At 38.7% G+C, this 19,582-nt stretch overlaps 1 protein-coding gene and 1 pseudogene across 1 annotated transcript; both read right to left on the minus strand.

Moving 5' to 3' along the window:
* Positions 1–808: 808 nt before the first annotated feature.
* LOC115730078 lies at positions 809–3,642 on the minus strand (annotated as a pseudogene).
* A 12,755-nt stretch (positions 3,643–16,397) lies between these two features.
* Positions 16,398–18,853, minus strand: LOC115730077 (GDSL esterase/lipase At5g45910-like). Its single transcript, XM_030660659.2, has 5 exons — positions 18,457–18,853; positions 18,107–18,334; positions 17,523–17,671; positions 17,100–17,376; positions 16,398–16,660 (listed from the first exon to the last, which is right to left on the minus strand). The coding sequence occupies exons 1-5, from the start codon at positions 18,695–18,697 to the stop codon at positions 16,449–16,451; spliced, it is 1,107 nt and encodes a 368-aa protein (XP_030516519.2). The 5' UTR covers positions 18,698–18,853; the 3' UTR covers positions 16,398–16,448.
* Between the last annotated feature and the right edge of the window lie 729 nt (positions 18,854–19,582).

Here is a 19,582-nt window from a genome sequence, read left to right on the forward strand (position 1 = left end):
ATTGTATCATGTCAAATCGTTACCAATTCTCAAATCAGACATTACATCCATGTTTTAACTAATAGTTTACGGTCACCAATGTCAATCCACTTATAGGTGATTACATATGTGCTTATAAGTAATTTGAATGTCATGTCATGTGTGGATCATATATATCTACTCATCAACTGGCTCGAGACTCATCTTGATAAACTGGGAGCATGCAACACGTGGTCATGCCTTCATATCATTTCACGTCACATGATCGGACCAAATTCCATAAAATAAAACTTGTCCCGATGAACGAGGCATCCGTAACAAAGTTGGCACCCCTAACAACGGCTAGGCCCGTACCGTGTACGTTTCATCAAAAGCCTGCATAACAAGTTCAAGATGGAGCGGTGTCCGGGCGGTTCTTAATTCGATCTAGCTAGAACCAAACCCGTCGGTTCGAAGGGGCACGGAGAGCTTGTTGTGTATGTGGATACACGACCTTCAACAAGATCCCAGCATTAGTAACTTGTTTCTAATCGAAGTACGAAAACATATAGAAGCATGGTCAGAACTGTCCAATACTCAAACACAAACACGACTCGACCTCTCTCATTGTGGATAGTGTGGGTCAACATAGGAATGCTCCGACTGTAGCCAACTTTCAAATTGCCGAGCGTATCCTACGTTAGATTAGAAGCACTCTGCATCTGGCCTGTCCCAACGCCAACTTTCAAATTGATGGGGAGGATTGATCACTCATTGAATCCCAAGCTAAACTGAAGCCAAATCGGGAAGATTACAACAACCGCGCAAAAACAGATTTGATGCTGAGTTATTTTTCTCTGACCTAAGTTGCTTAAATCGTTTTTAAAACTTTATTTGTTAACAGAAACATGAGACTGTTATTTTCTTGTGCGTGTGTGTACACACTCAAGAGAATACGTGAAAAAGCGATTGTCCATCAACCCAACATCTTCAAAACTGAGTTGTGTCAAGTTGATCAGAGCATGAGAGGTGGAGATGCATACGGACCATGGAGCACGCCCTGTGCGATGTATCGATGGGCAGCCTCAGAGAAGTGAATCCCGTCCCAATTCACGAACTCCGACGGGTTTTCGCACGCGGTCGAGCCAGGGAAACCACACCGAGCTAACAAGTTGTAGTTGTACGGCCCGCCACCTCCACAACAAGCTCTTCGTGCCCCTCCGTAAAAACCTGCATAAAAAGAAATCTAAATCATCATCTTGGAAACCCTCTACTGATGTTCTTATTCTCGAAAAGGCGACAAGAAATGACTGTAACTATCTACATCGATTTCCTTGAATTACCAAAGAGTTTTGGTGCAAGGTAAAATCGCATAGCTGCTCCGTAGTAATCGCCGTAAATAATCCGTGCATAGGGATACTTCTCACGCAGCACTTGAAGCTCTCGCTGGAGGTGCTCGTTGTGGTACTCGCTGAAGGCATTGTAAACTTTGAGACACCCATTTGTTGGATCATAGTCCGACTGATTACTGCTCCGAACCAAAGCCAAATATATCACAGAGCAACCAGATGGGGAAATGCCCAGGCACCACAAGCTCTATCGCCCCTTCTTCGATAAGCATCTTCATGAAAGAGTAATAAAATCGGCGAGATTTGCTCAGTAAAATCGAGGAAATGAATTTTACTATTAGCTAGTTATGACAATTCTATGCAAAGCTTCTCCAGAATGATTTAACATACCCGGGTCGCACCGACAATGGCTCCAACAACAAGTGATACTATCGGTCGAATCTGATCAACAGTCGCACCAGCTAAGAACAGAAAGTTGTAGTCGTTTCCACCAATCTCCCCAACAAGAAATAGAGACTTCCTGAAGTGCTCTTCACAATCTGAAGACAGAAAAGAAAGTCAATGAACCAGTAACATAGACCTTCTTCTGCATAATAGAACAGTAGAAGAAGACACTTGATTGCGTTTGTAGTTGATTCTCAAGACAAGGATTCACCCTGCTTTGTGTGGCAAAGAGACGACTTGAACTCCTTGAACCAACCGAGCTGAACGTTCAGTGAGGCGTTGGTCCATAGTCCAATGTTACGAGCATAGAAGAATTCAGGGTCAAGTGCAGTAGCCCCAGCAACTGCAAAGTTGACTCCATTGTCATGGACATGAGAGCCATTGGCCACTCCTAGATATGGTGGTAGATAGGGTAGCTTGAATGCCTCAGCTGCATTGGTGATTCACGTATCATTTAGTAAATCTATGCATGCGTGAAGCGAGTTGAATTTTGCTAATCTTATGAAACGTCTCATCAGTTAACTTGTTATTATGTTTTTTGGTAATAGATTCTGGAATAGCGTTGCTCATCCTGAAAAAAAATCAATATTGAATTTGAAAGCGGGGTAAAGTTAGACCTCCATAGTTGCGCCACACGTTGAAATCCCGTGCATTCTCATCTTTTTTATGGACGGACACATTGAATCGATCCGTATGACACGCAAAGAGGTGATAGATTTTGATGTAATTATAACACATTGTATACAATAGCAAAGAGCATGGTGTATGACAAAGGAGATTAGTTAACTATTTACCTAAATTGATTGAAAATGGTCAGTACTTAGTTAGCTTCCTTAATAAAAAAAAATAAAAGAAAAATTATTTCGTTCATTACTCACTCAAGAAAAATTATGCTGAGACGTGATTGATCTAAACGGTATCAGAGAATATTACTATTCGTAATTATTAATTATATGATAACAAACATTAAACAATGGACAAACTGAAAATCCGAAAAGTCCTTGTTTATCTAATTTGCGAACAAAATAACTGTGATGAATCTATTTTCAAATCTGTGGAACGCAGGGAATTTCAACTTCTTGTGATAAAAGCAAAAATATCTTTGGTTAGAATTGTTCTAAGCAAAATCTTCTTGTTGAAGTAGCCTATCAAGTATCAACTTAGTGAACTTCAGACATTATATAGGCTCTTTTCGAGTTATTTGTGTTTTTTCATGCGAGTGTGATTGTCAAACATGTGAGTCGTCTTATCAAATGATAAGTGTACTTCTTACTGAGGCAAAGTATAAACTCTATGCTTCTACAAACTTTACGATTAATTTTGTGGAAAATCATAGGCAACACAAACTTTGGCTATGTGATATGGTCTCCTCAGAGGCAAAAAAGGAAGAAGAAAAAAAGAACCTTAAAAAGACAAACACAAAGAAGATATAGAGAGTCGAATACCTATGAAATCAATCGTAAGACGCCCGTCAGAGAAACGGCCGGTCGGATGCTTGAAAAAAGTCTCACCGTAAGGGGGATTCCCAACATCCGGATATGCCGGCGCACCCATGAGGAGGTAGTTCCCGGTGTCACTTATTGAGTTACCGAAGTTGATAATCGACTCGTAGCGACGAGGGGTTATTGGCGTCACCGCCTTCAACGCGAAGCACCAAAGCAAGAGGGACATTACCTTAATCATCATGGAAAATTTTCGTGTGGAGGAATGGTGAAGCGCCATATGAATGTTCAAATGTTGAAGGAAATCTTGCTATGGCTCTAGTTTTAATCTGATGCTACTTACAACCTCAAGGGCTCAACGAATGGTGTTAGAAAAGGAGATATCGAGAGGGTTAATGGAGGACAGTTTGCAAGACGACATTGCTTGCTCTAGTAAGTTAGTATGTCAAGAGATGGAGGGTGGGGGGCAATGTTGACGTGCACGTATTGGGTGTTCTTGAAATTACACTGAATAACCAAGGTGGAGTGTACAATCAATACCATTTTTTTTTTTGTCGTAAATTCACCTTTCATTGCTTCACCAAAAGAAATAAAAATGATGACTACTCCCAAAACAAGGTAAGAACCAGCAGTTAACATATTGCCGTCTAATTTCCCGATACCTTACGTTTCTTTTCTTAAAGGGCTTGCTTATAAAGATATACAGGGTCACGAGTTGGACTCCTGATATTTCTTTTCTAAAATGAAATAAAGGATGTCCATGTGTGGCTATGTTCAATCCTGTATTTCATGTGTAAGGTCTGAGTTACAAGCGCGAAAGATGGAGAAATTGGATTTCATGGTATGATCAGATATTGTTTTTCGTTAAATAAATTTCTCAATTTTGGCATTAAATTCTAAATCTTTATGAAAAATTCCAATGTAATTTTGTTGGCTAATTTCTCTCGAAAATTATCGACGTGGACATGTGCCACGTAGGGTGGTCTGCCGTTTCCGAACTCTCACGTCAGCTATTTTCAAAGGAAATTGATCGAAAAGACTACATGAAAATTTTAGGTAAAATTAAAAAAGTTAAGAACTAAATAACTACTTGCATAGTAAGTTTAAGGCTGTTTAGGTAATTTTATCAAAAAGTGTTAAAGCAATATGCTATGTTCGTAATGTTGGTCAGTTGCTCTAATAATTTGACTTTTTTGAAGAGACAGGGATAATGACACACTACTTGTAAATGCTTCTTAACCATTTGTTTATCTTTTTTTATTTTTTTTTTTTGACATCATATGCGTCAATATCTTATAGACCCACAAATCGAAGCAAAGATCTCAATCCCACCAAGGCCCAACATAGACCTCGTATATGTAACAAAGTGATTGCTTGCGCCCATTAGGGATCAGCCCGACCTTTTACCACTGTTTACACCTATCTTGTGGCTCTCCTTAAAACATGGATCATTGAATAAGCATGAGAGCGACACATAGCCTAACTTAGTATCTATCTCAGTATGTGTGTCTGTATATATACACACACGCGCTCTTTCATTTACCAACCAATTGTTTGTCTTCTTAAGGACCTTTTTTGAAGTATATTTGAATTTTTAGCTAATTGGAAAAAATATAACCACACAATACGAAGAGAGAGTTGAAGATTTAAACATTTCTCAATGAGTTTTCTTATTAGAGAGAGAGATGATTCAAACTTTGAATTCGCAACATATTAGAGGTAAGTAGAATTATTATTTGATGCACTTGTCCACCGATAAAATGTTTATAAAGTAACTAACTGAGGTTTTCCTTTGCTTGATATATTGCACGGTTAATTTTGGATACAATGATGAGCTCAAGTAAATAAGCTGTATCATATAAATTGTGATCCAAATGTCCCGAGCTAACCTCAGAGGGTAATAAAATAACAAATGTGGGAAGGACATTTAATCTAACAAACAAAACAACAATTGCGATGACAACAGTGTTAACTTAATTAAAGAGAATAGTTATCTAAATTAAATTGGTCAGCTATGGCATGATTCAAGCATGACTTTTCAAATTCAGTGATTGCTTCACCTTCTTATTTGCTCAACTCATTGGTATTTATATCATGTAACCAAGAAAGGAGAAAGGCTATCCGGTAATTTTGAGAAAGTGAGGGGAATGAAAATTAGGGTGGAAAATTGACAAAATATTCACCATTTAAGAATCCGTTCGTTTCACGAAAAATGTGATTTTTTGGAAAAAAAAATCTTCCTAGAAGTCATTTTTCAAGAAAATGTAAATATTTTTCGGTATTTGATTGAAAATGGTAAATGAACTGGAAACTATTTTATGTCGTCTCTTAAAGAGAATACTATCCCCCATTTGATTTTCTGCATTTTCGTTTGGTTGGAAATTGCTGACGTGGACCAGATTATCCTACGTGGCACAACTGGTGTTAACGTGAAAGTTTTTTGTAATTTTTAATTTCAATTTTTAGTTATTTTTTATTTTTTATTTTAAATACTTTTATTTATCTTATTTGTTTTGTTTTATTTCTTCATCTGCTGATCCCCGGCCGCTGGCCAAGCTCAGCATTCAACAAATTGATAAGGATCTTTCCTAAGAGAGAGGTGATGTAAAGTGTACAATTCAAAAATATTAGACTTAAAATAGAATTATTCATGTACGCCTTTGTCAATCAACGGAATGATGATAAAATATGGATATTTTGAGAAAGAAGAAAAAATAATTACGATCCCTTAAAAGTAGAAGATTCTCTTTGTTTTGTGTATTTTCGCATACATGAAGAAGTTAAGAGATGCAACAAAAAAGAAAAAAAATGAAAAAAGAAATTCAAAGCAATTATTAACAAATTGCAAATACTGGTCACATTAACATCGATCGTGCGATGTAGGACAAATGGCATCCACATAAACAATTTTATGGAAAAATTGGTTGGATGGATAGCATTGCCAAATCATCAAAGGTTTAGAACTATATTTGCCACTATAAAATTTTATGACTTAATTGTCACAATTGGAATATGTTTAGGTCTTTCTTAGTAATTTCCTGGTCTCCATACGATTATAGGCTCTTATAAAATATTACACTAAATAGTCCACTTTGCTGCATATGCCTAATATTCTTATATTCAATTTTGCTTTTGCCTTTAAGCGGAAATTAAGTGTTATCGGATATATCGAGTTTCGCCATAATGTTACTGCAAGGTGATCTACTTTTTTTTTTCTTTATGTCATGGTGTACTTTGACTAGTGAAATGTGCATGTTTTTTTATCTAAAACGTTTTTTGATGCTTGAACCTCATTTAAGCAAAAATAATGAAATTTTTTAATTTTTTTTCTTTTTCTTTTTTTTTTTTTCCAACTTCCTCCATCAGTGGCTGGGCCTCGGTGACAGCCGAGTGAGCTTGATCTCCCCAGATAGGCAAAAAAATTGTCAAAAAAATCAAATACCTTTTATACTTTTGCTAATTTAGTCCTAAACTTTTTAAGTTTACCAATTCAGTTCTAAACCTTTTCACTTTTTGGGGATTCAATCATATTGGCTAAATCGCTGATGTGGATGCCAGCCGTCTTACGTGGCATCGTCGGCACTAACATGAATAATTTGTAATAATATTTTAATATTTCTTTATTTTGTCCTTTTTTTGTTTTTCCATTTTCCTTTGTTATCCTTTTTTCGTTTTCTTTTTTCCTCTACTCGGCTTCAACCTCCGCCGGCCTCGAGCGACAGGGCAACCCAGGCTAGGGTCGCTCGACAGCCCTCGCCCGAGGCTGGCAAAGGGAAAATAAGGAAAAGGCAAAACAGAAAAAAAAATGAAAAAAATAATTTAAAAATATAGAATATTATTAAAAATTATCCATGTCAGTATCAAAGATGCCACGTACGATAATCGGTGTCCATGTTAGTGATTTTCAGCTAATGGGATTGAATCAATAAAAAGTAAAAAGGTTTACTAAATCAGCAAATGTAAACGGCTTTAGGACTGAATTGGCAAAAGTGTAAAATATACTTTTTTGAAATTTTTTTCCCCAGATGTGGCAAGATTTGATCTCGCGTGATCGATTAGCAGCCATCGCCAAGGCTTGGTGACCGGCGGAGAAAGAAGGAAAAAAAATAAAATATTAAAAAGTTTGAGAAGCATAGTTTTGGAAAACATTTTTCACCTCTTAAGATTTAGAAATTCACTTTCCTAATTTTATACATGAATCCTCCACTTGATAGGAAAGTGTTTTTCGTCCACTAAGTCATTTTCGACTAACTAAATGAGTAAAAGTCCAAAAAAATAATTATCAAAAAATATTTTCAATCAAATAAACACGCCTTTAAATGGTGTCCTATTAAAGGCAGGGGATAAGAGTCCACTACAACTGCCGAAGAAACATACCTAGGCTCATTTACAATTAACCAAAATGCCTCTTTTAGAGATTAAGGGCAAGCGGTTTCAAGTTCCACCTGGAACCTACCAATTGGAACAGATTTTTCTTTTTTTGGAATCTGAAACTCACTCGTCATACCATGAAACCTGGAATCTACCATGTCATAGATTCTAGGATTGATTCCAGGGTACTCGGGAACCTACCAATTTCTTTTCTTTTTTCATTTTTAGTTAAGAAAATGAGAGTGAACGCTACAACCGCTAAGGAAAGTAGAGGTGAGAAATTTCATGTTCTGTACAAATTACATTTAGAACTTGAAACCAACCCGTTGGGAAAGGTTCGTCATTTTTTAAAATCTGAAACCTAAAAATTTATTTGGCTTTAGATTATACACTCATCATCGAATGCCATAAAACATTTGTTAAATTATGTCTCAAATTTGAGCCCGTGAACCCCATCTGAGATTTATTAAAGGAAAGTCAGAAACTGAGCAAAGGAAAATATGTACGCGACATCAACTTATGAATTAAAGTTGATTGTGCGTTGGTGTCTTTGCTCAAGAAGCATAAAAGTTCAATTCAGACTTGGACTCGGTCTACATGCGTCAGCCAAAGAAAGAAAGAAAATACATGGAACTTCCAGGTTGGATTCGGCCAAAGAAAGGATAAAACAAGAAAGTCCAATTTTGAGATTTTGTTTACCTTATCTTGGATTCTGTTTCCAGTTTGTTGTGGCTATCTTCACGATGCAAATCTGCACTTTCTTTGGCGATGAGTTTAATATAAATACTTCTCGAGTTTACTTTATCGATGACTTTCGAAAAAGAGTCCTAAAGCACCAGTTTCAAGTGCTTGGTAGAGTGTTTTTCAAGCAGAAGATTTATTCGTGGAGTCAAGAAATTCTTGTGGTAAGAATTTGTGATTAAATTCCTTTATAAGATTGAGAGATTATTTCGCTAGAAATTGAGGGTTAAACACTATGTGCGTTATTGGATGTAATTCGGGCTTGGGAAACACTAAGAGTGTTTGACATCTCCGTATATGTCGTTTGTTCTATAGTAGAATTCATTGTTGTTTTTCCTTTGGACGTAGGTCTCTACGACCGAATCACGTACATCTAGTGTCTGATTTATTTTCTTGTTCTTTCTATTTTATTGTTCAATCGCTTGGTTCCACGCAACAACATTTATATGATCCCGCGAAGATATATACCAAGAAAAAAATAAAAAATATTTCAAGTCGAGGTCCAAGTTCCAAATTTCAGGTTCTAGATAGTGAAACATTAAACCTACCCCTTGGAACATGTTCCTCAATTTTTTGAACCTAAAACCTATCCTACTTACCTTGGATAGGTTCAGGGTCCGGTTCCAGGTTCTCGATTCTACCCTTGGGATCATGCTCACCCCTAGCATCAACTCCTAACGTTTTTTTTTTTTTTTTTTTTTGGCCTGTCCTTTCAACTCCTTACCTTTTTTTTTTTTTATTGGTCAAAATCCCCTTACCGTTTGATGAGTAAATATCCGCGTAATCCATGCGGCTGTTAGTCATGACTTCCATGTGATGAGTAGTCGCACAATTCGTCGGTGGTTAGTGACCTGCCCGGGACAGAGAGAAGCAAATCACGGACGACGATTGCAACGGCGAAGGTAATAGGCATTGGGTCGGCCGACACGGATGTAGGCGACGATGGCGGGCGACATTGGCAAGCAGAGGTCTGTATACCGTGGAGTTGAGGAGGAGAGGGGGCAGAATGAGAATGAAGAAAATGGGGAGAAAAACGAGTTTCTGAGTTTGTGCCGTCTAAAGCTGCCCCGTACATCACTTGCTAGTTCGGTGTATCTCTCTCGGTAGACGATATAATTATTTTCTATCTTCTTGATTTTTCCAGCCTACTTTCTGCCGGCTTATGAAGATAATAAAGAAATAACAAATGTGATGAGAAGGGTGTTCACTTAGCTAAAGAAATAATTCTCTAAGCTTAGTTGGTCAGGCATGCCATGATTCACGCATGGTTTTTTAAATTCAACGATTGCTTCACCTTCTTAATTGCTCAACCTATTGGTGACAATAATGGAGAAATTGTCGGAAAAATCCTGGACTTATTGTACGGTGGCCAATTCAATCATAAACCTTTCATTGTGTCAACTTAGTGCTAAACTTTTTGATGATTTGTCAATATAGTTCTTTTGGTCAATTTTAATCAGAAATCATAGATGTGGGCGCAGGCGGACCTTCTTGGGGAAAACTACCAAAAAAATCCTAAACATATTGCAATTTTACAAATTCAATCATAAACCTTTATTTATTTTTTGGCTGATTCAATCCTAAATCTTTTATAATTGTGTTAATTTAGTACATCCGGCCAAATTTGGCAAGTCGGCACTAACGTGAATGCCGGCTGTCTGGCGGCATAACATTTTAATATATTTTTGTATTTTAAAAAAAAAATTAATTTATTTTTTTTTTTCATTTTATTTCTCTCTTTCTCTTCACCAGCCCAGATCTGGGAGAGCCCCGTTCAAGCTCCTGCGAAGAATCTGACCACCCCCAGAATCACCCCGTGAATCAACTCTCTCAACCCCAAATTCCCCACCTTCTTCTTCTGCTTCTCCTCCACCTCCACCACCTTCTCCTCCTCGACTTAGCGCCCCTTACTCTTCAACCTCTCGAAGTAATTCCCGTACATGTTCTCGTCGCCGAACAGCATGATGTGGCCGTGCCACTCCCACAAGCGATAATCCGAGCCGGTCTCCTCATGGAATCCGACGCAGATATGGTGCTCGCCGATCGTGATGGCCTGGCCCGAGTTAGGCTTAAGCGAGTCGGTCTTCCCACATATGATGACCTTGATGATCTCCCTCTCAAGCCTGGCCTCTAAATCGTGAGCCGGGACCTGCCGGGGTCGGACTTATTGGTGCTGCAGCCATCGTCATCCTTGTCATTGAGATCGGAGAGGTTGTTGACTTTGTCGAAGAGGCCGACCTAGCCAGCCGTTGCTCTGGCGGGTCACCAACAAGAGGAAGAAGAAGAAGAGAGAAGGAAATTTTTTTAAAAAAAATTTAAAAAAAATTTAAATATTATGTCGGAAGACGGCTGGGATCAGCTAGAGTTCATGTCAACCCTGGTCGACTAAATTTGGCTATATGGATTGAATTGACACAATTATAAAAGGTTTAGGACTAAATTGATTAAAAAAATATTTAGGACTGAATTAACACAATTACAATAGATTTAAAACTTTTTTGATAACTTTCCCCGACCTACGTGACAAGACCACCGACATAATTGATTCTGACAATTTCTTTTAAAGAAATATCTATTTACGCTTTTTTTTTCCTTTTTTTTTTTTTTACTATTTTCATTTTTCCTTCCGTCAACTAGGGCCGTGGCGATGGTTAGCAGAGGTCACTGGCCACACATGAGGGCCTAGACATCCTTGCGTACCATAGCTTTCCAGAGACGAGAGCGTCGCGATCTTGTCGGATCTAGCCTGGCGTGGGCTCGCGACGCCCTTACCAGCCATAGCCATGTTGTTGCTCGGATGGAGGTTAGTGGCAACAATGGTGGGATGACGACGCGCGGATGAGAGTTAGAATGTGAAACGCAGAACGGGGTTACTAGTATGACGATCATACAGTGTGATGACCACTCATTTTCCTTTCTTCTATACAAGTGCTTGGAAAAAAAATGTTTGCAATACACTGGTCTCTTTCTCTCTTGTGCTGTTGACTCTTGATCATCATACAATAATGGCTAGATGACCCAAAACGGCCACCGGTTCAAAACTGAGAAAATCATTAAAAATAAAAAGTCTTAAATCTATTACAATTATGTCAATTTAATTTCTAAAACTCTTGAAATTATATCAATTCAGTCCATTCGGTGATAACGTAGACTTTGTTAAATAATATTTTACTATTGTTGTTGAATTTTTTTTTTTTTTTTTGTATATTTTTAACAGTTTTTTTCTTGTCTTTCTTTTCTTTTCTCCTTTTTTTTTGTTAGGGCTGGTAGGAGGTGAGCTCTCACCCAGTGGCCGGGGAAGGTTGCCACGCCTCGGCCCATGGCCGACAGGCTCTTGCCTACCCTAACAAAAAAATGGATAGGAATTTTTTTAAAATTTAAAAAATGAATATAGAAATTCAAAAAAATTTAAGAATATTATTAGAATTGTCTACATCGGCGCCGATTGCGCCATGTCATCAATTTTCAGTCAAAATTAGCACAAATGTAAAAGATTTAGAACTAAATTGATAAAAAAAAAGGTTTAAGATTGAATTAGCACAATTATAATAGATTTAGGACTTTTCTTGTAATTTTCCTATTCAAAACGTGTGAAATGGTTAGGAGCCTTATCATTCTTCCGGATCACTACCTAACCGAATACAACCATATATATATATACCAAATCGGCTAATGCTCGCAGGTTGGTGCGACATATTCCACCGCTTGACTGAAGACTTGATTATTGGTATATCCATCGGTCCAGCACGGATTGAAATAGAAGTTGGTTTGACAAGAAGCTTTTGAAAATACAATGCACCCAGGTAAATAAGGAACGAGATGAATACAAAGGTTAAACGATCATCCCACATAGAGAGAGAGAGAGAGAGAGAGAGAGAGTTTTAACTCTTTCTAACAAAAACGTTGGAAGTCTCGGACGTTCTCTTTCTTTCCAAACTTCTTTGTATAGAGGATACAGATTTAAACTCTCTATGTTCGTTGTGTTTGATCAAGTTAGGATGCCTCGTAGGTCAAAAGTAAACGATTAGCCCAGTGCGATGCGAAATAACGGGTTAGATAAAATAATTACTTGGTCACTCCAAAACATCAAGCGATCGAAACGAATTTAACGTGCACAAGCTAATGGCCCTTATTGGTAGCTGCTTAAATAATTGATAGTATAGATATACACGGTGAAAATGTCACACGGTGTTGAACAAGTCGATCTAGCTATAACTTGCTTTCTTGTGCATCATTGCTTTCGAGAATCAAATACAAATTATTCCGTTGGGCTACGGTCCAAATTGGTCTTAATCAATGGCTCCCACTTGCACCGTAATTGACCCTCGGCCTCATTTTTGTCGTAACTGGATGGCGTCGCTGCAAAATTTCAATCCCCCGTTTCGAGGTAGTTCACAAAAAAAAAAAAAGGAGCTCGGATTTGAATCCCATGGGCCTTGTACCGATGAGTGCCCGTTGACACGAAAACTCATACTAGGGTTATGAGCCAACTATCGGTATCTATTAGATCTCCGCCCCGCATTTGTATAACGCAAAACCTGCGTTCATTCATAGTCTCTTCATTGAAATCAAAATATGATCGCAATCTTCGCCAAAATCCGCAATTATTTGCGAGATTTCCTTTACTTTGATTATCACCATCAAGACGGTAAAATTACCAAGAAAGTCCTAAATTTATTGTATTTGTACCAATTCATTTCTAAATATTTTAATTTGACCAATTTAATTTTAAATTTTTTTAACAATTTGCCAATTCAGGGATTAACCTTTCAATTGTTCCAATTTAGTCATAAAACTATTGACGATTTACCAATTTAGTCATAAATATTTTTATTAGCTACCAATTTAATTTTTCTTGCCAATTTTAATCGAAAATTACCATTGTGACGTTCTAATAAATGCCGATCATCTTACGTGGTACAATCGGTGGGCTAGCACTAACGACAACAATTTTTTTAAAAAAAAAATTTTCAATTTTTTCTGATTTTTTATTATTTTTTGTTGGTTTCTTTCTTTTTCTTTTTCTAACCCTGGCCCGTGACCTTTTGGCATGCTGGCAATGACATGAACAATTATTTTTAAAATTTTCTAAATTTTTGAATTTTTTATTATTTATTTCTTGTTTTATGTTCTTTTCTCTTTCATTTTCTTTTTCTAACCCTAGCTCGGCAAGGTCGCTAGCCAACCCTCCTCGACTGCAGACATGGGACAAAGGCATGGGACTCTCGCCCAGATCCATGTGAGGGTTACAAACGTCGGCCGTTGCCTAGGGAGGATAGTGTTAAGGACAACAAAAAGAAAGGAAAAAAGAAAAAGAAGAAGATTTAATAAATAACAGAAAATTCATAAAATTTTTAAAATTATCCACGTCAATGTAACAACATGTCAGCTTGCCATGTAGGATGGTCGGCGCTTGGGAAACCATCACGTCATTGATTTCCTACCAAAATTGGTAAGAATGATTAAATAGACAAATTGTCAAAAGATTCAGGACTAAATTAGCACAATTGAAAGGTTTATGACTTAATTGACATAAATGCAATATGTTTAAGATTGTTTCGGTAATTTTCCTCATGAAGACACCGGCATATAATAGTTACTACTAGTTGAACGCAAGTGGTGATAATACTTGTTAAGATGCACAACTAGCAAAAGACCAATGCATTATCCTAGGGATTGAAAAGAAAGAGCCAAAACCCGAGCCCAAGCCAAAAGATATAATCAATTGAACCCATACTCACTTAAAATTTTAATCCAACGAAAGCTAGATATATAAAGCATTCAATCCCCTATCAACTCTCCCATATGGCTCTCTTGTCCCCTAAGCAAATATGTGCACCCAATCAAATTAGTGTTATTGAAGCTCAAAATGAACAAGCTATTGCTACGGGCTGATGCTTGACATCGAATCGTGTGTCGACTTAGGCTCCCTTTGGATCGTTGAGTCGCCCAAGCCAAGCTTTTTCCCAGGGATCGGCTGTTTATCAGCCCATTCGGATCGAAGACAGAGAAAATGTTTAGAGAGAGAAGTTCTAGGGGAGAATGTATTTTTATTGCTTAATTGTTGGGTGATACAAGTGAGGGAGAGAGTAACCCTTTGTACAAGATGCCTTCCAGTTACTACCTTTGATTTCCCCTTGATCAAGGGGTTGATATTTTCCCTCCCCAACTACTATCTACCCTATGAAATAAAATACTACTATCGACCTCATTAAATACATGAAATATCTTGAATATAAATTTCTCATTTTGTCCCTAAGAGTATCTTAGAATCCTCATGAAAAACCTAAATCCCAAGACACCACACGTCAATCATCTAGGCTATCTCGTCGGTTGGTTGGGTCACGGAACCTCTAGTCCATGACATTCTCCCTTACCCATCTGAGCGACATCATCAGCGTTCTCAACTTGGAGGCCTCCTCTTGCTCAATCGCATCCTTCCCTTGGATCGCTAGTTCCATTGAACGTTTGCTGCTTACCCTTCCACTTCTTGACTTGTCGGCTACACGGCTCTTGCATTTCACTTTTGAGTTGACATAGATCGCGTCAACTCCACCTTTGGCTCCTCTAAAGGTCGTGGCTCCGCTCTCGACTTGGCTGCAAGCTCCTCAACGCTCGGTCTTTCATCCACTAGTCGTATCATGGAGATGCTCTTGGTCTCCGTCAACTCAAAGATCATTGGTAACACCAATGGGCATTCTTGGTGGGTGATGATAATTGGCTTGGTTCTCATATCAATCACGGCTTTTCCGCTATCAAAGAACTCCAACCCCAAAATGATATCATTCTCATCAGCACCCAGAATGATTTCATACTCATCAAGTGAAATTACCTCAATAGAGAATTTGCCCTTCCATCATCGACAAGTGCTGAGCAATGCCAACAGCCGGTACATCATTCGAGTTGACCGCCTTGAACAGGTATGAATGCATTCCATCTTAACGTTCAATACATTTTTTTGTAAGTTAATAATATGAATATTTACCAAATTAGCCACACATATTATAGATCCCTATAATCCATATATTTGCCACATCCAAAATGGAAACGGAAATAACTGGAGATCTAATCCATAGTCTCAAAGATCAAACTCCCAATACTGCTTTGGTTAATGCAAGGTGTAATACAAGCTAAGCTTAGGACAAATCAATTAACCAAAGGGTTTTGCTAACATAATAATCTTTGGATCATTGTGAGAGTCACAGTATGTTGTGAGCCATCAATTCTTTAAGGAGTGAACCACATAACAATTTATTATTATCTATGATTGTCTTTTTTGTGGTCTAGAACAAACTGTTATTTTTATTGTAGATTAAAGACTATCACACAATCATTTTTCTTGACGAAATTGAGATAGCTATATAATAAAGGATAATGCCTAAAACGGTCCGTTACTGCTTGCATGAGTAACGGACCACTATTGACCACAACATTCGCGCTTGGAACCTTATGACTTTTTTGTCCGGTAGAAACTAGGTCAATAAAGTGAGAAATAATTATGATAATACTAATAATAACAATGTTGATGAGGACCATAATACACTAGTTGGGGATACAATTTTCGTACTACTTGAGAAATAATTCAAAATGACGACGGTGCAATATAGTTTCCTATTTATAGTTTCTACTCAATGGGACAATCATTTAAACTAAGCCACTTTGAAAGTCCCATTAAGTGGAATACTTTTGTGACGGGGCAATCACCAGTGGAGTTAAGGAGGAGAGGTTTAGAACGAGAGAAGAAAAATGGGAATAGTGATGGGGCAAAAAAAAAAATAAAGAGAGCAAATTTCTACCATACAAAATCGTTCGTATTAATGTATCAACCCTTCAAGAACGTTGAGAGGATCCGATCATAAAATCAGTAATTGAGAAAAGTTGGATACTTAATTAGTTGAGTGACTCGCAATATAAGTAATAATTTGAAAGATCTTGATTCTATCTGTATACATGACTCACTGCATGAATGATAGTCCAACAAGAAAAGGGTACAGGATAGAAGTTTGAAACAAGAACAAACAGCAAGAATAGGAAGAACGTCAATCCTCCGAACACTCCGACTCTTTATGACACGATGACCATGAGCACACAATTCATCTTTGACATCAGAATCGAAGCTCGATGCACTGTCCCCTTCAGACTTCTAGGCAACGAGACGTGGAGAAGTGAAGGGACCATCCAGTAATCCCGTGGCCATGTGCCGATACGCCGCCTCGGTCAAGTGAACTCCGTCCCATTGTATGAAAGCTGATGGATCTGTACACGTATGGGAGCTGGAACCACACATCATCGAGACGTTGAAATTTAATGGCCCACCAGCTCCACAGCAAGCTACTTGTATTAATTTACTGAAACCTGAAAACAAGAGGACATTGAGCTCATTACGCCCCCTTATAAGTTCATCAAGAACCACAAGCTTTCGATTAGTTTTATCCTATACTCAGTGAGATATCCGTGCTGGTATATCTTGCAAGAGTCCGGTGACGCGTTCGAGGACACTTTGTACTGGACTAGACTTTTCAACGTGCTTTCATCGTCATCTCTAGTTGTTTTCAGTTTATGGTCAGCAAGCAAAGGGAAATTCAATTCAGTGTGCAAAATGTATAATTCTCTTTCTTTTTTTGTCCAGAGAGCTTGTGTGCATAGAGAAGGGTTTGAATTACTGCAAAAAAAGGACCAAAAGGTTGATGCTTAGTGAAATTTTGTGAACCATATTAAACTAAAAGTAGAATAAATCTCCTGTCTATATGCCTATTCACTGTTGATCATGAAACCAAGATGAAAGGAAACTCACCATACTGTTTTGGTGATTCAAAGAGACGCATGGAATCTCCATAATAATCAGCATAGATAATCCTTGCATGGCTGTGTTTTTGTCTCAAATGCTGCAACTCTTGCTGAAGATAACCGTTGTGGTACCGTGCGAATTCATTATAACGATTGAGACAACTAGTTGTCGTATTAACATCGTCTTTGTCCAAGAGCGGAGAAGTCGCTATGTACGACGTCATGCAACCCATCGGCAAGATCCCTGGCACTACCAACTCCACCGCCCCGTCTTCGATGAGCATCTAAAACAGTCACATGCCTTGGAAATAAATTTATTGGAGTACTTAAAAAAGGTTAACCACGTAGATAGCAATTCGGTTTAGTAAGATCTTGTTGAACATATAGTATTGTGCTTATGTCACTTGCGAGAAAAAGAAAAGGGCCATACGCTGGTGGCATTGGTGATGGCTCCAACAACAATTGGCACAATGGGACGGAGCTGCTCAAAGTTTGCACCATTGGCGAAAGCAAAATTGTAGTCGTTTCCACCAATCTCCCCCACTAGAAATAATGACTTCTTGAAATATGTTTTGCAATCTGTTAAAGAAAAGAATGAGAACAAAAATCAAAACGATGGAACGACTCAAGTAATCGAACAAGAGACTATTTTATATTTTCCTCTGATAATGCAAGAGCACATGGACGTAGAAACCCGTCTATCTAGAGAACCATGAAATGCTTCGCAAACCCTTTAAACTAATAAAGTTCGGACTTTTGGCCTGAACAAGTGGCCTTGACCCACGACAACTTTCATGCAATTGATAGAATTCAAACGAAATGACCTTTAGTTTCTGAGATAAAACTCCGAATGTCTCAATCAACTGCGTCTAATCCTGAGTGGTTATCTTAGGAAAGATTTGCAAGCTGCTTATACGTGATATCTGCCGAATCCCTCGATGGATGCCCATATCGTGAGTGAATAAGATCGATGGCACAAAATGGAGCACAGAAAAACAGGGTTTATATATTTACCCTGCTGAGTAGTGCAAAGTGAAGATTTGAGTTTCTTGAACCAGTCGAGCTGAACGCTTAAGGAATTATTCGTCATTGTAAACGTCCGGATTTTTCGAGTTGCAAAGAATGTGGGATCAAGCGCTGTGGCACCAGCAACTGCAAAGTTAACTCCACGACGAGCATCAATTGAGCCGTTGTTGACAACCTCAAGATATGGCTTCAGATGCGGTAACCCAACTGCTTCCGCTGCATTTCCATATACGTAATCCATATTAAACCAATTAAACATCTGCTTTCTATGCCTATTCTTTGTGCCTAACACGAGCATGCATCTACAAAAGCAACGTAGAGTCGGAAGAACTACGTACCAATGAAATCAATTATAAGACGTCCGTCGGAAAAACGACCAGTCGGGTGCCCAAAGTAGGTCTTGCCGTAGGGAAACTTTGGCACGACCGGAAGTCCCGCCACGGATCGGATGAAGTTCCCCGTGTCGCTCAGAGAGTCGCCGAAGTTGAAAATCGACTCGTACTTATGCAGGATCGTCGAGTTGGTCTTCAAAGCGAGGCAACATTGCAGAAGGATCAAGATTATTGCGGTATGTTTCATGGCAACTCCTGGCTATTTTCGAGAGAAGGAAATCTTGGAGATGCTAATTTCCAATTGGTGAGATTTGGGGCCTTCAAGGTGTAGCTTAAATAGCTGAAGGCGGTTTAATCAGTTCTTCGCGCCCTCCTCTTATAATAGAAGTGTGAGATGGAAGAAGGGCGACGAACAACATGGGGCGGTGGGCATGAGAACGTCGTTTTGTCGTTACCGAGTCGTTTTGTCGTTAGCTTGTACTCATTGTTCCTGTGGGGAGACCAAGGTTGTTGATTGATTCTACAACTTCCTTTCGGTTTCGGTTCGGCTTCGGTCCGGCCGTTGAGAATGTCGTTTTCCCGATTCGCTGCATCGTTTTGATCCTCCTCCAATACTTTTCTAGAAACCATTTGTCAGGAAACCCACGGAAAAAATGTCTCCTCGACGCGCCACGTCAGATACTTCTCTCCTAATTACCCAAAATCTAGGAGAAAGATTCATAAAATCTAGTAATTATCTGTTCATTTTTTTTTCCTCGAAATTTAACAAACGCTGCGTGGTAAGTTGGATCTCAACATTAACCTTAATTTATCCCCTCTGTTAAATTTTCTTCACCGTTACTTTATTCCCCGTTAACTCCTTTCTCTCCCGTTACCCTCTCTCTTTCTCCACTTTTCACTTTCTCCAAGTTTTCACTGTCGCCTTCTTCTTCTTGTCACATACGCACGCCACCGCCATGGCCGACGGCTGGCCACAGGCGAGGGTTGCTATCGCCGGCGTTCGGGCAAGATGAGAACGTCCTTGGGTCGGACCCTTGTGACCAGGTCGTCGAAGGGAGGGATTTTGCGGGCGTGATGGAATTTCTCCACCCGGCTCTCTGTAGACTCGGAAAAATCGGAACTCGTGGGCTAT

Source organism: Rhodamnia argentea, chromosome 9, assembly GCF_020921035.1.
Source record: "Rhodamnia argentea isolate NSW1041297 chromosome 9, ASM2092103v1, whole genome shotgun sequence".
Lineage (NCBI taxonomy): Eukaryota > Viridiplantae > Streptophyta > Magnoliopsida > Myrtales > Myrtaceae > Rhodamnia > Rhodamnia argentea.